The sequence below is a fragment of the Oryctolagus cuniculus genome, chromosome 17 (assembly GCF_964237555.1).
Source record: "Oryctolagus cuniculus chromosome 17, mOryCun1.1, whole genome shotgun sequence".
Classification (NCBI taxonomy): domain Eukaryota; kingdom Metazoa; phylum Chordata; class Mammalia; order Lagomorpha; family Leporidae; genus Oryctolagus; species Oryctolagus cuniculus.
The window spans coordinates 39,247,177-39,267,167 of record NC_091448.1 but is presented as its reverse complement, the minus strand read 5'-3'; the positions used below and the strand labels follow the sequence as shown (position 1 = coordinate 39,267,167).

The window sequence follows — 19,991 nt, the reverse complement described above, 5'->3', positions numbered from 1 at the left end:
TTGTCACAGGCCCCAGAGCACTTAGACACCACAGTTTGTGACTGACCTCAAGATGAGTAGGAAGAGACAGTAAGAGGCTGGCTGCTCTTGGCATTGCAAAACAGACTCCAGTCTCTTCCTGGCCCACAGGTCTGCACTTGGGCACAGGCAACATAAACCAACCAATCACTGTGATAAAGTACAAGGAGCACTGGTTTGACTTGATGGACCTAAATTAGAAAACTGACTCCTCTGCTGATTGAGTCTAAATAGTATCTGGCATGTTGCTTACCTCTGAGCCTGTCTGCTCCTCCGTAAAGGAGAGACAGCAGTTCTACCACACGATTCCCATAAAGATTCAGTGTAGCAGCACATGAGCCCACAGAGCAGGGTGCTGGCCGGTCTCTCTCCCCCCAAAGAGGCCATCTCCCTGGCAAGCACTCTGTACACAGCATCAACCACAGCCCAGTGGCCCTAGTGGTTGTGCTCCCTGGACCGGTCCCCTGCCTGGCTAAGATCTGCACGCCCGATTATCTGACCTCTTTGCCCTAACAACAGCCACTATGTGCTAGAAGCAGAAGCAAAGAACAAGATTTTCATGGCAGCACCAGGAGCCTGCCCTCTGGAAGCCCTCAGAAAATCAGAAAACTGGAAACATAATAGGCCAGCAGCTCTGCAGTCTGCACTGTGACCTAACATTCCGTCTGCACACAATGACAGCCTCCAAGGTTAACCTGGAATACTGCCACTAAACTCTACCCTGAAAACAGAATGGCTATCGCCCCAAACAGAATCTTCTCTCTCCACTTCTGAGTCTGATACAAGGCTTCTGAGAACACCAGAGAAAGACAAAGGCAAAGACACAGACCCGAGCAGGGCCCACCTGGGTCTCATCCTCAGCAGGTGCTATGGCTGTGCTCTCCAGGCAGACGGGCTCCTCTTGGTCCTGAGACACATGGCCATTGGCCTGTGGGAAGAGAAAGGTGCCATCACATCCAGAGATGTCCCAGAGACCTGCATAGCACACGCCTCTCCAGCTCACACAACGTCCAAAGTGGGTTCCCATCTCCCCGAGAAACTTACGAGTCTCTCACAACAGTATACACACGCCTGTTCTCTAATATTTTGTGAGGCAAACAATACAAACCGGCTTCAACAGACATAAAACTGCCCTCTAGAACAAGAGCGCATCAATCCTGCCCACCACCTGGATGCCGTCCATCTCCACTCACTGTCAACTCAGCCTGAGCTTACAACACTGGGAGAATCACAGCGTCCCGTCCACTGCTGGACTGCTCCCTAATGGCCATCAGATGTTTCTCTTGACACTGATCTAAAAGTGTTCTCCTTAAGACTTGCACCTACTGTCCTTGGTTTTGTCCCTAGACCAATGCCCATTATTTATTCCAAACTATTCACAAAAGATCATCCACCGCTTCATACTACATCTCCCTGGCTTCCTCATCTGACCCTAAAGAGACAGTTCCCAGACCCTCACCACCCAAGTCCCTCTCTTCTGCCTGGTCATTGCTCTCACATTCTAGAAATGTGCACACACTGTGACTAACAGCTGCCTCCAAACCTGATCCATCATTATTTCAGTGCATCTAAAAATCTATTGCTGAAAGGGTCCGGCACTGTGGTGTAGCAGGTAAAGCTGCCTCCTGCAGTGCCAGCATCCCATATGGGCGTCGGTTCTAGTCCCAGTTGCTCCACTTCTGATCCAGCTCTCTGCTATGGCCTTGGAAAGCAGTAGAAGGTGGCCCAAATACTTGGGCCCCTGCACCCATGTGGGAGGCCTGGGGGAAGCTCCTGGCTCCTGTCTTTGGGTTGGTGCAGCTCCAGCCATAGTGGACATCTGGGGAATGAACCAGCGGATAGAAGATCTCTCTCTCTCTGCCTCTGCTTCTCTGTAACTCTGCCTTTCATATAAATAAATAAATCTTTAAGAATCTATTGCTGTTGGGGCTAGTGCTGTGGCGTAGTGGGTAAAGTCGTTGCCTGCAGTGTCATCATCCCATGTGGGTGCCAGTTTGTGTCCCAGCTGCTCCTCTTCCCATCCAGCTCTCTGCTATGGCCTGGGAAAGCAGTGGAAGATGGCCCAAGTTCTTGGGCCCCTGCCCCAATGTGAGGGATCCAGAGGAAGCTCTTGGCTCCTGGCTTTGGATAGGCACAGCTCTGGCCATTGCGGCCATTTAGGAAGTGAACCAATGGATAGAAGACCCCCCCCCCCCAAACTCTGCAACTCTACCTTTCAAATAAAATAAATAAATCTTAAAAAAAAAAAATCTATTGCTGTTAACCTAAAGACAAATGCCTCTGTTTGGGGGGGTTGCGTTCCAAATAAAACTTCCAGCTTTTTACAAGATTCCTCCCTGGGTATTCCACTGTTAGGTTTTGTCAAAGAGTACCCAGAAGTGTGTGTGTCTCTTAATTCCATCACCAATTAAACCACAAATTCCTTACCTATCTTGACCCCTGCTCCCTCCTGTCAAAGGGCCTGGTGTGAGCTCAGAGCAAAGAGGTGTCTGAGTTCACAGGTCTTTCCAAAAGACCCTGGAGTACCAGTAAAGGCACACAATGTGGGAAACCAAAGTCACCTGCTGGACCTTGTCACTCAGCCCAGGTTAGGATGTGTATATAATAGGGAACTAATCAAGAAGAGGCAAACAGGAGCAGGCATGTGGCATAGTGGGTAAAGCTACCACACACAGTTCAACTCCTGCTGCTCCACTTCCGATCCAGCTCCCTGATGATGTGCCTGGGAAAGCAGTGGAAGGTGGCCCAAGTCCTTGGGTCCCTGAACCCATGTGGGAGACCCGGAAGAAGCTCCTGGCTCCTGGCTTCGGATTGGTGCAGCTCTGGCCAATGCAGCCATTTGTGGAGTGAACCAGTGGATGGAAGATCTCTCTCTCTCTCTCTCTCGTCCTCTCTAATTCTGTCTTTGAAACAAATAAATCTTTAAAACAAGAGGAAGAAGAGGCAAACAATAAAATGAAAAGTAGAAACAGCAGCAACAAAACACCAAGCAATGACAAGATCATCCACCCGGTACCCACATATGAGGATGTATCTGAAACAACATCTTCATCAACACCTTTGGCTCTCTCTCAGCGCTGCGCAGATGTGGTACCCACTGGCCGGTGTCACCTTGAAGTTTCCAAATGGAGCCTTTCAGTGCCTAATCTCTACCTAAGCAGTCAGCTTCTGCATATCCTTTGTTTCCTAGAAAGAGGAACTGCATCTCATGCTGTGAAGTGTGCTCTTAGCTTTCCAGTTTGCCCGCTGCTAAACCAAGATCTCCTGCATTTATTGTACTCATTTCCTTCTCCAGAAACCACTGCTAGGGCCATAAAGGTATGGGGCTGAACCCTGATAGAGCATGTAATCTCAGGAGATCTGCTCCACGGTGCAGCCGACTTGAGGACTTGTCAGACGGCATCACACAACTCACTTGACTTCCCCAGGCCTGTTTTTCCTGCTTGTAAAATGCAGATCTCACCAGAACAGGGGCTGAAAACCCTGGAGAAGAGTATTCACTAAGATCTGGCATGTGGCATGATCTTCAGGTACCATCTCAAAATTTCTTTTCAATGACAAGCTTACAGTATTTCATTGAAAAGCCTATCCTGAAGCCACTTCAGGGAAGAATAATTCCTCAGGTTCCTCTCCTGGCTCCCGACAAAGAGGACTGCCCTTAATATCAGTGAAGGGAGGAATGTGCAGCATGAGGTAAAGCCTGCCCAGCAGACTAAGAGCCAGAGCTTAGGAAAGACTTAATGTCCAGCCGGAGAGAAAAACATGCTCAAGCCAAGCAGGGTGTTAAATGATGCTACTATGATCAAATTATGCTATCGTATTGGCCTTTATGCCTCAGTGCTTGTCCAGAGCGGAATCAGGGGGTCCCAGCCTGGCAAAGGAGGGGACCATAAGCAAGAGGCAGCAGCTGTCCACAGCATGGTGGGAACCGACACCCCCACCCAGCATGAGAGCAGCCCTAAGTGGCTCAGATCTCTTCAGACATGGCGAGTGCTGCTCAGCCTCCCGATGTCCTTCGAGATCAAGCGCACTCTGGGATTACTAACTCCAGCTCATATTCTAGGCTCAAAGTTTGTCCTAAGTGACCAAAGAGTCAGGGACAAAAATGGATATGGAAACCACGTCTTCCAGGCTGGGATCCCCCACTGCTGCTCAAGCCACACGGCTATCAGGGTCACTAAGGCACCCGGGTAGGTCTGTAGACACCACCACTCGTGACACCATAGTTATGCCCCCTGGCTTCAGTCCACTCCAGAGCTGGTCTGCTTGTGCTCTTTCCCTCTTGCAGGGACTGTCAGAGGACAAAGGCCATACATGCCCCACGTGCCTCCTCTTCAGGCCTGGACCATATTCCAGTCAATGTGCTGCCCTTTGCGTACTGTCTCTCAGCCTCACTGTCCAACAATAAAGTAGCTACAATCCAAGGGCATGCCAGGCACGCCCACTCCCCGATGCGGCCAGCAAGGGAAGCGGTGAGGGAAGTGTCCCTTCCCTCTATACAGACCTTGTTTTCCCACATGCCTGTGGTGATCAGCACTCCCAATCCAGCCAGGGAAGACCACAACAAAGGTAAACCAGAGGGCAAATGTGAACAGAACTGAATTTGCAAAGTTAATGGTGAGTTTTCTCAAAATATTTCTGGAACAAGGCATTAAAAAAAAAAAAAAAGCCTGATGGGTACTGTATGCATTAAAAACAAACAAAAACCACAAACCACCTAGTACCATGCAAATCACCTCTGGAGAAAGCCAGAGCAGGAACCTGACGTCTGGAAAACATCACCTCGAGTCAGCAGGCGGAGCAGCTCCAACCTCACACCCCACTCCCACCAGACAGGCGGAAGAGGAAAATGAGCCCTCCAGCAGCCCGTACCTGCTGCCGTTCCTGTGCCTGGGCCGGGGGAACGGTGGTGGCCTGTGCAGGTGACGCAGGGAGGCCGGCCGAGGGAGGAGGGACCGTGCTGGCGTGTGGCTGGCTCAGGAAGGTCTGCTGCTCCGGCAAGTCTGGGGACAACGCACGAGTCCTGCCCTCCTGCGGGACTGCAGGCTGCTGGCCAAGCACCAGGAACACCAGCTCCTCTTTCTCACGGCACATCTCCGTGGAGATGTCGTGGAGGCTCAGGTAGTCCCGCAGCTCCTTCACCTTCATCTTCATGAGCTCTTCTCGCTGAAAGGCTGTGGCCCGGAACCGCTGGCAGAGGAGGCAGAGGCGGGGCCCGTTCCCCACTTGGCTTGAACAGGTCAGGCAGAAGCTTTTCTTACAGTCCAAGCAGGTCTGCTGTTTAGGGCAAAGGGCAGAGGAAAGCATGTCAGACACACAGAACAGGACAGGGAATGGACGGGAGCTTGGGGTTCCCAGGCTTCGCGGATCTCCTCTAGTCACTCTTGACTGTCTCCTAGGCGAGCAGGTGAGGGTGCGAACTGCTCTGCAGGTCAAACACAGACTCCCTGTGTGCCTGTGCACACGGTGCTACTCTACTCAGCTCATTTAAGGCTTACTTTCTTCATTTTATTGACACAGGACCTAAAGCTGTGTTAATTCCTTAGAACTGAAAAGCTCTGCCTTTTTATTAACTCTTCTTGCCCCAACTTTTTCACAGTGCGTAACTTAGCCTCTCTGACCGTTTCCACATCTGTAATGGGGGCAGTAACACAGGGAAGATTACGAAGCTGGTGCCAGGTTTCTCTACTCGAGAAAGGCCCACTCAGAGTACTGGGAATTCAGTGATACATACAACCTTGTCCAAGACAAATATTTAGACAGCTCTGGAGGCCCTCTGGACATCAGTGTGCTCTCGCTTGTGAAAGTACAGAGTGTCTGAGTCAGGCGACAGGAGCGCCTGGCAGGCAAGCTGGTACTGCCTGGCAGGCGCTCCTCCCGCAGTCACAGACAACCCACGTGGCTCGCTCAGCCCACAGGGTACGAATCCTTGGCCTCTTGGCCCACAGGCTGAGCGAGTGACAGCTGGCTGAGCTCTGCTCTGGCCAAGTGCAGGTCACACTCCCACAGAAGAGGTAATTCCCAAGCATGCCAGGATCATCCTTAAGGGCACCCTCACTAATCCTCTAAATAAGTTGAAAACTTTTCATCCTGTGGTGACTTAAGGATTAACCTAAATATTTCTGCTCCCTCCATTCTAAATATAGAAGACTGTTCAAGCTAGAGAATGCCCAAGAGACTCAGATTCTCAGTCAAGATCACAGACACGGCTGAGTGGAGCCTGAACCAAGTCTGCACAGTTAAGAGAGTTCTATTTCACTCACATTTACGCATCATCACATAGTAAAGGGAAGAGGGCATACCGTGTACCACCCAGTGAGGGCTGTAAAGGCTTGGGAAGCATGGCCATGAGACACCTATGGAGCTGCCTCCTTCCCTACACAGTTCACGCCACACAAGGGATTGTTCAGAGACCACTCACAAGGACACACAGCTTCATTAACAGTTCTGGGACTAGCAGCCATGCAGCTGGAAAAAGGGTGTTTTGGGGCATTTGGGGGTTCATTCCTATCTAAAGCTTTCCTACTTGGAAATGTGTTTAGGATGACTGACAGTGACACAGAGGGGCCTCAATGGCATGAAGCTGTGGTCCTGACACAGGACACCACTCAAGCCCATGAGAGTTATAAAGCCTGAGTAGCTCAGCCAGTCAGATCCAAACAACTCCCTGTTCTTTCTTCAAATGTGTGTAGCTTGTTGAATGCGAGATCAGAATGCAAAGAGCAACCCAGCATCTGTAGACCCCTGCTCACCCGGACTGTGTAGCAATGGGGCATCTGAAACACTCCCTGGAGTGGGGTATTGCTCCAGGCTAAAATCCCAGCCTGCAGAGGCAGGAGACAACACGAGGTGGGACAAGATGACTGCTGAGGGCAGGAGCGAAGCAAATGCCTGGGTATAATTCCAGCAAATTGTGCAGACCAACTGCATAACAAGGTGGGTGAGAGATGCATTTGTGGGGCTGGTGCTGTGGCGTAGAAGGTAAGGTACCTGCGACACTGGCATCCCCTATGGTGCCAGTTAGAGACCTGGCTGCTCCACTTCTGATCCAGCTCCCTGCTAATGTGTCTGGGAAAGCAGAGGAGGATAGCCCAAGTGTTTGAGCTCCTGTACCCACGTGGGAGACCCAGAATAAGTTCCTGACTCCTGACTATAGCCCAGCTCAGCCCCAACTGTTGCAGCCATTTGGGGAGTGAATCAGTGGGTGGAAGATCTTTCTCTCTCTCTCTGTCGCTTCCTCTCTCTGTGTAACTCTGACTTTCAAATAAATAAATAAATCCTTAAAATGCAAAATACATAAATAAAAGAGATGAATTCCTGGAAGCAATGTGCTTGCAGAAATGCCCAGCGTATACTCAAGCATTAAACATGGAGATCTGGAAGCAGCACCCCAGGCAGGCATGGCCTTCAAGGGCATCACATGGGGTGCTTGACTTGCTTCTCTTTGCCACTGTGCCCTTCCCCAACTCCTGCCCACGCCTCGCCCCTATTTCCTGGCACTGGTCAGGCCCACCTCCTCATCCCACCAGTGGAAGCACTACTGGAAGTCTGACATGAGATAAAGAATTATAAAACTTTAGCACACAGTGAATACTCACAAAAAGGTAACATGATCGCCTTTCATTCCCTTTCCTTTTTGTCTCAGCTCTGAGCTTTGCCAATACCTAAAGCCACGCCTCTTTCCACTCTGAGATTTGAGTGTTACTTCCATGTTTCCAAGCACAACCTCTCCTCCCTTCACAAGCTGGGCCAACTCAAGAAGCTGGGTGCCAAGATCCCTGCTAAACCACGGGGGAAGAGCTCAATTCAGATGGCATATTGGCTTGGGGCAAAACGACAGCTTGCCATTTCTCTCCAAGCCTGGAAATTCAGGGAACACAGGGGACATACCTTACTTATGTTCTCTCTACAAAGTCCTTAATGTTATCTGTGGTTTACACTCAATGAGCATTCAGAAAATACTGACCATAATGAAAAAAAGAAAAAGACAGTGGGATCATGTAATCGTTTCAGTTCAACCACTTCCAGAAAAGACATTTTAAAAGCCTCTGGCTGTTAAATGTTAAATGCCAAACCCTTAAGATAAGAAGGCTGATCCACTTGAGCATGAAATTACAAATGAAAAATCCTCATATGTGAAAACATCCTTAGCATTCACAACATTCATTGTGGAGTGCTCAAAATTAATTCGTACTTTTCTAACAAGGAAATACTGAAGCAGTAGCCATCCCTCACTATTCAAATTGCAAGTTTTCTTACCTCCACAAAGCTCTTCTTGCTACATTTTCTTTTCTCATAGGATGGTGTATATTGCCCCAGTTTCCCTGTTCTACTGCAAGCTCCCTTTTAAGTATCTCAGCTTCCTAACCCAGGCAATGCCTGACACACAGCAGATAGTCAATAATTTATTTCCAATCAATTGTGGGGGGCTGCTTATTTTAATCGTTGTCATGCTCTTAGGTACCCAGGCCTAGAATCTGTTATCTGCACCTGACGCGCTCAGTGTCCTCCAGGAGGCAGCTCTGGAGTCAGAGACCTGAGTTTGAACTCCAGCTCTGCCATTCAGTAGCTATGAGATCCTGAAGCACTACTTAAGTAGAGGTAAAAGAATGAGTTTTTAATGTATCTTACACTATCTGTCAGAAACTTGACACCACCATTTTCTCTGAAATTTTAAACCCTAAGTCTTAATCTAGGGTTGGAGAACCTTTTTTCTGCCAAGGGTGATTTGGATACTTATAATATGACTCGCAGATCACCACAAAATTATCAACTTAAAAATAAGCCTGCTGGGGCCGGTGCTGTGGCACACGGGTTAACACTCTGGCCTGCAACGCCAGCATCCCAAATGGGCGCCAGCTAGAGTCCTGGCTGCTCCATTTCCCATCCAGCTCTCTGCTATGACTGGAAAGCAGAAGATGGCCCGAGTCCTTAGGCCCCTGCACCTGCATGAGAGACCTGGAGGAAGTTCCTAGTTCCTGGCTCCTGGCTTCAGATCGGCACAGCTCCAGCCATTGTGGCCAATTGAGGAGTGAACTATCAGATGGAAGACCTCTCTTTCTCTCTGCCTCTCCTCTTTCTGTGTAACTCTGACTTTCAAATAAATAAATAAATCTTTTTTTTTTTTTAAAGTCAACCTGCTAAAGATTTATTGAATTTCAAGTCCTGCCTGCGAATGCTGTGTCAGGACTAGGCCAAATTATTTCAGGGGCCTTATATAACCCAGAGGTGCGAAGTTTCCCATTCCTACTCAGACTCTCATAGGGAAAAATGTGATTTGAGGGACTCTTTTTTAGAGATTATTTATTTATTTATTTGAAAGGCAGAGCATGGGGCCAGCACTGTGGCGTAGCAGGTAAGGCCGCTGCCTACAGTGCTGGCATCCCATATGGGCTCCAGTTCAAGTCCCGGCTGCTCCACTTCTGATCCAGCTCTTCTGTGGCCTGGGAAAGCAGCAGAAGATGGCACAAGTGCTTGGGCCCCTGCACCCACGTGGGAGACCTAGAAGAAGCTCCTGGTTTCGGATTGGCACAGCTCTGGCAGTTACGGCCCTCTAGGGAGTAAACCAGTAGATGGAAGACCTCTCTCGCTCTCTCTGCCTCTGCTTCTCTGTAACTCTGCCTTTCAAATAAATAATTCCTTAAAAAAAAAAAGAAAAGCAGAACAATAGATAGGGTGAAACACAGAGAAAAAGCTCTTCCATCTGCTTTTTATTTGAAAGGCAGAGCAACAGACAAAGAAATTGAGACAGAAAAGGATCTTCCATCTGCTGGTTCACTCCCCAAAAGGCCACAACAGCCTGGACTTGGCCAGGCATAAATCAGAAACCACGGAACTCCATCTTGGGTCTCTCGCATTGGGGACAAGGGGCCCAAGCACTTGGGCCATCTTGCACTGCTTTCCCAGACCCATACCAGGGAGGCGGGTTGGAAGCAAAGCAGCTAGGATTCACGCTGGCACCTGAACCCACACCCCAATGTAGAGTGCCAGCATTGACAGCTTAACCTGCTGTACCACAACCCACTGTGCCACATTTCTGGCCCCCTCCTTGTTTTTTGAGAGGCAGAGAGAGGCTGACAGAGAGAGAGCTCCCATCTGTTGGTTTACTTCCCAAATGCCTGCAACAGCTAGAGCTAATAGGGTCAAAGCCTGGAGATGGGAACTCAATCTGTATCTCCCACGTGACAGGAATCCAAGTACTTAAGCCACTACCACCATCTCCCAGGGTTACATCAGCATGAAGCTGGAATCAGGAGCCAGAGCTGGGGGTCGAATCCAGGCACTCTGATATGGGACATGGGAGTCCTAACCAACATCTTAACCAGTAGGCCGAACGCCTGCCCTTGAGGGATTCTGAAACCTGTTAAGATGATTAAATGAAATTAAAAAATCTAAATTCAGGCTCAGCATTGTGGCTCAGAGGGTTAAGCCGCCTCTTGTGATGCAGGCATCCCATACTGGAGCACTAGTTTGAGTCCCAGCTGCTCAGCTTCTGATATGGCTCCCTGCTAACGTTTCTGGGAGAGCAGCAGAAGATAGCCCAAGATAGGCCCTGCTACCCACATGGGAGACCAGGATGGAGTTCCTGGCTCCTGGCTTTGTGGACATTTGGAGAGTAAGCCAGTGGATGAAAGACACACTCTCTCTCTGCTTTTCCAATTAACAAAAAAAAAAAAAAAAAAAAAAACTTTTTAAAAGACTAATTCCTGAAAACAATCCCTTCCATACAGCAGGTGGCTTTAAAAGCACTATTTCCTCTCCAATTTCCCATTATTACCCTTGTAAAATCACATCCCACTGCTAGCTTTGGGCTACAAACCTCATTCTGCAAAGAAGGCCGACTGCAGGAGTTCCTTACACAGGCCAAGTTTACCTTCTGCTCCCTCCATGCTTGACCACAGAGAACTGGCTGCCTCTGCGCACTGTGAAAAGGATGGCCCAATGAACAGACTAACCAGCCAGTAGCTTTACTTCCTGCCCACTGACGTGGGTAGCATGGCTCCCAAATATTTCAAATGAATCCACTAGAGTAAACAAGCTCCAGACTTTGTTAGGGTCTTGGTGCACCCGGGGCATCCTAGGCATTGCTTTCAATAAAGAGAACAAGTTACCTGCAGTCAGGCCTTTTATGATGGCAGCTATCAAAGGCAGTAACATTGAGTGCCTGCTATGTTCCAAGCAGCGTGCTTGGAACCTGGCTTCTCACCTTGTACTCTCACAACACTGAGAGACGGCTACTACTCTCATTTCCATTTTATACATGAGGAAACCATATCTCAAGAGAGATCAAACCATCCAGCTAGTAAGTGGCAAAGCTTATATTTGAATTTAGTTCTTCTGACACCCAATCTATGCTGTGATACTTAGCTTTCTCTTGGTTGGTTTTTCTTGAACATTTTAATGAAAGGGACAAGTCCGGGACATCAGCATTCCACAGGCAGAGGCAAGGTGGCAGGCATTCACAGAGAGGTCGGTGGGCCTGCCTGAGGTCCTCAGGCTATAATGGCAGGGCAGGCTGAAAAGTCAGCACTCACCTTCCTGGCCATGTTTGCAAAGTGGGCCCCACAGGCCTTGCAGCTTGGTTCTGAGCCTGTTGGGGAAGGGAAGGAGCTGTACCCAGGGTTGGAATAGGCTTGCGTCCTGGCTCCCTGGGACGGTGGTACCTCCTCAGGCTGTCCATCCAGGCAGAACCAGTTGCAGCAGGTTGCCCACATGATAAAATCTGGTGCAAGAGAGAAAGGGAAAAAAGGTCAGAGTTAAGACACGGCTCTACTGCCCAGGTGAGCAATGCACATTTGCAGGGTTGAGGGGAGGGCAAGTTCTCAGGGGCCATGGACTTCTGGCCACCTCTTCTATTACCACAGTTGCTGTTCCACCTAAGAAGTGAGGACAAACTCCTGATCTGCCAAGACAAGACCGGCTGTCAAGCTGGCACATTACCTTTGAAACACTGCTGATCTATGACTGGCTCTAATCTGAGATCTAACTTCAAATAAAATCTTTTCTTACCTTAGCAATTACAACTGGCTTAACAACTTTACTCAAGAACATGGCCTTGTCCCTAGACCTCAAACAGACAGAATTTTATCTCACACACACACACACACACACACACAATTCTACACTCAGATAGACTATAAGGAAGAAATATTAGTTCTTTTATAGAGCTAAGGCAACTGAGCCTACCAGAAGTCAAATATACAACTAGTATGTATAGAAGGAAGCCAATACATACAAAGGGGTTTCAAAAAGTTCATGGAAAATGGAATTAAGAAATAAGTTTATAGTGGTGGAAAAATACTGACATCCTTGTAATGGGGGGCCTTCAAAAGGGACACAGAAAATACATACTATGAAAAAAATACACAGGTTTAAAAATTCTTGTACTAAAATAAACACCTTAAAAATTTAAATATTTGGGGCCAGCACTGTGGCGTAGCAGGTAAAGCCACCACTTGTAATACAGCATCCCATATGGGTACCAGTTCATGTCCCAACCACTCCCCTTATGATCCAGCTCCCTGCTAATGGTCTGGGAAAGGCAGAGGAGACTGGCCCAAGTGTTTGGGTCTCTGCTAACAACATGGAAGACCTGGAGGAAGCTCCTAGCTCCTGGCTTTGGCCTGGCCCAGTCCCGTCCACTGTGGCCACCTGGGGAATAAACCAGCAGATGGAAGATCTCTCTGTCTCTCCCTCTTTCTATAATTCTGTCTTTCAAATAAATAAATAAATCTTTTTTAAAAAGGAATTCAATATTTATGTGATAAAAGGCAGAGCAACAGAGAAGGGGAGAGGTCGTAGGGGTTGGGGAAGAGAGATCTTTCATCTGCTGTTTCCCTCTCCAAATGGCCACAACAGCCAAGGCTGGGCCAGGCCAAAGCAAGGAGCCAGGAACTCCATCCTGGTCTCCCACATGGGTGGCAGAGGCCCAAATACTTGGGCCATCTTCTGCTGTCACAGGCACATTAGTAGGAAGTAGAGTTGCCAGGACACAAACCAGACGTCTGACATGAAATCTTGTCATTGCAAGAGACAGCTTAAATTGATTCACCATAACATCAGCTCCTAAAATAAACATCTTTTAACTCCATTTCCATGAACTTTTTGAAATACTCTTGTAGAGAGCTGACATTCTAAAATTCCAGGTCATCTAGCTCCAAACCTAACCCACTTTTCCTTGATATCTCCTTCCACGAGACAACAGAACTATTTTTCCATCTGTATCCCTAATCTCAGATAAACTTGTATCACTACATCTATAACAGTTTTTTTGCAGATCTGTTTACCCTTTCTTTTCTACCACTAAGCCATAAATTCCTCTAGGGCAGGCGCTACTTATTATTCACGTCCATTCTGTACCCTGTACGTGTAGCAGATGCTCAACCAATGTTTGCTTCCTTGCTGAATCAGTGCTTCTGTGGATTTATTAAGAAGTCTGGGATTATTAACTTCATTTTACATATCAAATATATAGGTATTGGGAACAAGGGGGCTGACAATTTTTATGATGACAGAGCAAAGAATATCCAATCCTTCAAATGTCAAAATAACCTAAAGACTGCAACAGAGCCCAGAAAAATGCCGAGCATTGCTGTAGTACACGAGGTGTGTTTTTTTCCAGTAGACTAAGGCAGTCAGTTTGGATATTCTGAGCCTGTACTCTTTGCTCAAGAAACAACAGGTGAAACATTTAGTGTTATCATTCAAAATACACAAAATAATGGTACTTTTTGCTCTGTCTCCTGACTCACTGTTTTAACAAAAGCATTTTCATAGTTCAAAGGCATGGTAAGTTAGAAGGAACAAAGAAGTGAACTGGTCCAACCTTGGTCATTTTATAAGGGGAAAGAATGAGGCCTGGCATGGGAAGTAACAACCTAGGTCATACAGGTTACAATCATAGGTCTGTTGACTTTTCTGGGGCTTTTTTTACCTTTCTAACACTGCTTCCAGTACACCTGTGATATAATTCATTCTCTTCTAGGGGACCTCTGATTAACACCTATCTCTCCCAACTGCCTGTGAACCTCATGAAAAAGAATGTGACAGTCTTATACTGCCCAATTAGACAGGACGCTCAACAAGGAATATTGAATAATGAAGCATACACAAGTTAAAACTTAACTAACCATACATTTGCAATTTTCTACACATCAAAAAATTTTTTCTCTGACTCAGTGATAGTACCGTCTGAAGAGAATCTAAATACCCAAAGACCAGGATCTAATCTGCCTTACTCACATTGACAGTTCACATATACTAATGAATTCTAAAGAGTTCTTCACACAGCGCGTTTGTGTGTGTGTGCATAATAAATAAACAAGCTCTTTGTTGGCAAAACAATGGGGAAAAGAAAGGAGTGGTAGCTTCTGAAAAAAGGAACTTTGTAATTCTTTAAATCACATGTTGACAAACCCATCTCAGACAGTATGCAACAATAAAAAGAACATAGGCTCTGGCATCAGAAGGCCTGAGTTGCCAGTCCTGCTCTACTACTTCTTGGCTTTATAATTTACATCTTACAAGTCATGCCCTTTCTATACTTCATTTTTCTCCTATGGACATTATGTAGGCCACAAAGCACCAAATAGGCATTAGTTGTTGCTATCACACCATAATAAAGTTCTTAACTACAAAGGTATGCAAAGGTAGAAAGCAAACCTACGGATTTCATCACAATTACCACTTGGACCCTGCACCCACATGGGAGCCCAGGAGGAAGCACCTGGCTCCTGGCTTCGGATTGGCACAGCGCGCCTGCCATAGCGGCCATTTGGGGGGTGAACCAATGGAAGGAAGACCTCTCTCTCTCTCTCTCTCTAACTCTGCCTATAAAAAAACAAACAAACAAACAACAACCAAGAAGAAGAAACTATAAAATACTTGGTTGGATAAAAGGTGGAGTAGGGGGTAGACAAGGGTACAAAAAGAACCCAAGGAACCATGAAACATCTTGTATTCCAACGTACAGAATCTGAACTTTATCCTACACCTACAACAGGACAAAATCAGAAGTTTTAGGCAGTCAGGTTTCGTGATTTGTTTGCATCCAGGAGCACACACTTAGGGCAGTGAGTAGTGTGGAGAACAAACTGGCAAAGGGCAAGGCTAAGTGGATACACCCGTAAGAGAACACAACTTTTGATACTTGCCAATATGTGTCAATGACCTGAGGGCAGAGAGAAGAGAAAGTCTAGGACAAATCCTGGGGACTCTGATTTTACACAACAGGGTAGTGGAACTATTTACTGTACACAGCCCTCAGAAGGAGGCATGTGTCTGCATATGGAGGTTAAGATATGTGACACTCTGGGGCCAGCACTGTGGCGCACCGGGTTAAAGCCCCGGCCTGAAGCGCCGGCATCCCATACAGGCAACGGTTCAAGACCTGGCTGCTCCACTTCCTATCCAGCTCTCTGCTATGGCCTGGGAAAGCAGTAGAAGATGGCACAAGTCCTTGGGCCCTTGCGTCCGCATGGGAAACCCGGAAGAAGCCCCTGGCTCCTGGCTTCGGATCGGCGTAGTTCCAGCCATTGTGGCCAACTGGGAAGTGAACCAGCAGATGGAAGACCTCTTTCTCTCTCTTTCTCTGCCTCTCCTCTCTCTGTGTAACTCTTGACTTTCAAATAATAAATACAATAAACCTTTAAAAAATAAAAAGATATGTGACATGCTGATATGCACACATAAAGCCATTCAGTCAGTGGTATCCACATCTGCAGTGGATTTGAACATGTACAGAGCTTTTTTCTTGTCATTATTCCCTAAACAAGATAGCATTAACAACTATTTACATAGCATTTACGTTATTTCAGGTGTTCTAAGTAATACAGTGATGTTTATTTAAAATATATGGGAGGATATGCTAGGTTATATGCAGACAATAAGCCGTTTTTATATAAGTGATTTGGGATCTGTGAACTTTGGTATGTGGGAAAAAGAAGGGAAAATTCTCAGAGCCAGTCTCCTCAGACACCAAGAGACAGCTAACCATACACCTCTTGGAGACACACAGAGGCCCCAGGTCCTGGCCTACAGGAAGGCTATCAAGCCAGAGTGGGGCAGAAGGCTGGTGAGATGGTCTGGGCTAGAAGAGAAGAGGGAGGGTCTGTGAAAGCTCTTGAGAGCACCACACCTGCAGAAAGCAGAGGAGAACAGCTGGCCTCTGAGGAACAAGTGGAGGTGAAGTGACCACTACTGTGATGACTGAAGCAGAGACTGATACAAGAAGTGGGAAACACCTTCCAAACCTGGTTTTGGGAAAGGTGTGTTCTTTGCCTGAGCAGTGAGTAAGAAACAAGCTAATAACTACAGGGTGGAAACCAAATGAGAATTCAGAATGTGCAAGACCCCAAGGATAAGTTATTCATACAAGAAACTTGTCAGGGAAAGGAAGAGAGATGGCAGTGGCTAACGAGCATCCAGGCTCACTAACAGAAATGTGGACATAGTCACTGACTACAGAGGAAACCCCAAAAGACTGAGAGATTGTGGAGGAAAGGAAGCTGGCAACGAACAATGGGCATAAGACCCAGGGGTAGAAAGAAAAGTGACCGAGTGATGAGACTGGGTGGTGGACCGCTCCAAGGCAGGAGAAGGGTCACCTCTTTTACCAGACTAGAGGGAGGCCGAGGTAATTCAGATAACTTTACAGCATTAGCAACAGAAGGCAAAAGAACGAAATTAAATGGAGAGGGGCTAGATTTAACCACACGATGGACATTAACTTTTCTTCCACATGAAGAATCTACATGTTGTAAATTTTTCCTAAGAGGTAAGGACTTTGCATAAAGTGAGCAGACCCCACTTGATAAAGCCAATCAGTAGGAATAAGACTGGAAAGGTGTATATTGCTTAAATCCATATGCCACGAAAAGTTGCTTCCAACCAGATCCCTTTCATGGGGATTTCAATCAGGCCTTTGAGCCTAGAAAGACAGTGTAGCAAGATGGGGTCTTTTTTAAAAACAAAACAAAACAAAGATTTATTTATTTGAAAGTCAGCATGAGAGAGGGAGAAAAATAGATCTTGCATCCACTGATTCCTTCCCCAGATGCCCACAAGAGTCACGGCTCAGCCAGGACAAAACCAGGAATCAGTAACTCCATCAGGGTCTCCCACATGGGTGACAGACACTCAAGTACTTGAGCTATCACTTGCTGATACACATTAGCAGGAAGCTGGATCAGAAGCAGAGGGGGAACTTGATCCCCAGCACTCCAGTAGGGGATGTGGGCAGGTCAAGCAGTAGCTTGGCTCACTGTGCAACATCAGCCCACCAACTGAGCCATCTCGTTAAGGCAGTCTTCCAAAGCTTTTCTTGGCTGGGAGTACACAGAACCCATCTTTTTCACACTATTTTCATTGTCTCTAACCTTAAGTGCCTCCTTTGAGCATCTCTGACACAAGAGCCATCAGTCTATTCAAGTATTTGGCTGCTCTGAAGAGGAGGACTTGGTTCTGCAAGAAGACCTGAGATTTGTCATTCTGTTTTCCCACTGATTCCATGTTTTAGTGGAGAATGAATTCCTATCCTGGGATAAATCAACGTGGGAAAGAAAGGTGGTTACTGTGGGGAGGAGGGGAAGGTGGCAAGGCTCCCTTCCCAACCTACCTTAGACCTGTTCAGTCCAAAAGAACAGGTTTACCAAAGTTAACAGATGAGACTTTTACTCTGTTTGACAGATATTTAAATACCAAAAAGAAACATTTCCTAATATGATCAGTTAAAAGGTCTCTCTTGCCAAACTTCCTTCAGCCTATATAATGACTACATACAACATTTACTTCATGGGGGGGAAGGCAAAAGATTGTGACTTTAACAATGCCATACAAGCTAAACACTTTTCTTTCAAATGTTTTTTCACCCCTCAGCCCTAAACACACACACACACACACACACACACACACACACACACACGGCATCTGATTAGGTTACTAAAAGACTGAAAGCACGAACAGCTGTGTAGTAAACGCTTCTCCCTAGGATGGGAACTTTGAAAAATCACTCTCTGAACTACAAAACTCCTTCTAGTCTTGGAAAAAAATCATATCTTCACTAAGAGCTTGCAAATTCCTTCCCAAACTCTCCTCACCCTCTTCTGAAAAGAGGACTTGAACAATTTAATTCTTGAAAAAAATCTCTGACTGCTGTCCTACTGAGCTTATTTGGGACCTGCTAGGCTCTCCTCTTCCTCTTTGCCTAAATCAAAGAAAGATGGAAGACGTGGGGCTAATGATGAACCACAAAATTGCCTGTGGGGCCGGCGCCGCGGCTCAATAGGCTAATCTTCCACCTAGCGGCGAAGGCACACCGGGTTCTAGTCCCGGTCGGGGCACCGAATTCTGTCCCCGTTGCCCCTCTTCCAGGCCAGCTCTCTGCTGTGGCCAGGGACTGCAGTGGAGGATGGCCCAAGTACTTGGGCCCTGCACCCCATGGGAGACCAGGAGAAGCACCTGGCTCCTGCCATCGGATCAGCGCGGTGCGCCGGCCGCAGCGCGCCGGCCGCGGCGGCCATTGGAGGGTGAACCAACAGCAAAGGAAGACCTTTCTCCCTGTCTCTCTCTCTCTGTCCACTCTGCCTGTCAAAAAATAAAAATTAAATTAAATTAAAAAAAAAAAAAAAAACGGATCAGTGGTTGCTGTGGGCTTTCCCACAGAGGGGAGAGGGGAACAGAAGGGTCATGCAGCCTTGCATGCAATATAATTCCAAAACCACCTTGCTAACCACTAAAAACTAATGCAGGAAAGTCCCCAAGGTTCTCATCCAAGCTGTTCTGATTTTAATTAACTGCTCTGTGCACCAATGTAGCTCTGCACCAACAGGCTTCACATGGATGCAGAGGCAGCTACAACCTACAAAAATCCTTTAAAAATGCTCATTGCAATGCCCAAACCTCAAAAAGTACCTTTCTGACCATGACTGTGGTCGGATGGTAAGTATTACAGAATCATCTCTGGCTCATGGAAAGTGGTACACCTGCTGTCTCTAACACATTCCTGTAACAGCTAAAAAGCATCTGTGCTGTTAAGTCCACAAAGGAAAATATCCTGTGTTGTGGATCATTAAAGCAGAATGGGCTGAGCTTCATCTTATATATTATCCTCAAAAAACAATTAAAGTACAGTTGCAATGGCTTTGAAAGGAAGGGCTATGAAAAGCCTATCAATATGGCTTACCTAAGCCTCTCTGAAATTATTGATAGTTACATATTTTGATAAGCAAAGAAGAAAGCAGCTATTGTCTACTAGAAGGATGCTTCTCATCCACCAGGCCCTGAGCTAGGTACTTCACTGCATGAGTGTTATCTCTCATGTGACTCTCAATTCTGGAAGGCAGATTACTTCTTCCCATTTCCAGGGAGAACACTGGGATTCAGAGAAGTAAGTGGCTAAAGGTCACAGCTAGAGGCTAGAAAACCCTGGATTTTACCAGCTCACTTAGACCCTGAAGTCTATGCTCTGCAGGTTACAAGAGAGATCCCTGCTTTAATATTAAGAATGATCAATCAATTGATTTACCTCTGCAGCCTACCCACCACTGGCCTTTGGCTCTATCTCAATTAGAACTTTCCCACCAGCATACAGCCATGTTCTAGGGTCTCTCTTGCATGTCATGAGGGAAATACAAATTACAACCACAATGTTTCACCATCAAACATCCACTAGAATGACTAGAATGGCTAAAATGGAAAGGGGATTCTAGCAATTGCTGGTTAGAATACAGAGCAACTGGATTCTGCTGTGGCCAGGGAGGGCAGTGGAGGATGGCCCAAGTGCTTGGGCCCTGCACTCCATGGAAGACCAGGAGGAAGCACCTGGCTCCTGGCCTCGGATCGGCGTAGCTCCAGCAGTGGCGGCCATTTGGGGGGTGAACCAACAGAAGGAAGACCTTTCTATGTTTCTCTCTCTCACCATCTAACTCTGTCAAATAAAAAAAAAAAAATACAGAGCAACTGGAACTGTCACATTG

At 47.0% G+C, this 19,991-nt stretch overlaps 1 protein-coding gene across 8 annotated transcripts in view; it reads right to left on the bottom strand.

Moving 5' to 3' along the window:
• The window catches only part of RFFL (ring finger and FYVE like domain containing E3 ubiquitin protein ligase), a 79,637-nt gene that overhangs the window by 8,541 nt on the left and 51,105 nt on the right, over positions 1-19,991 (bottom strand). For 5 of the 8 annotated variants that reach the window (XM_008271115.3, XM_051825472.2, XM_051825471.2 and 2 more), the window contains 3 exons: positions 11,553-11,740; positions 4,891-5,295; positions 863-946 (listed from right to left, as the gene is read on the bottom strand). In XM_008271115.3, the coding sequence (XP_008269337.2) occupies positions 863-946; positions 4,891-5,295; positions 11,553-11,732 (669 nt within the window). In that variant the 5' untranslated portion in view covers positions 11,733-11,740. The remainder of the gene's footprint in view (positions 1-862; positions 947-4,890; positions 5,296-11,552; positions 11,741-19,991) is intronic. The other 3 variants (XM_017349034.3, XM_070061071.1, XM_070061070.1) reach the window with 1 other exon arrangement.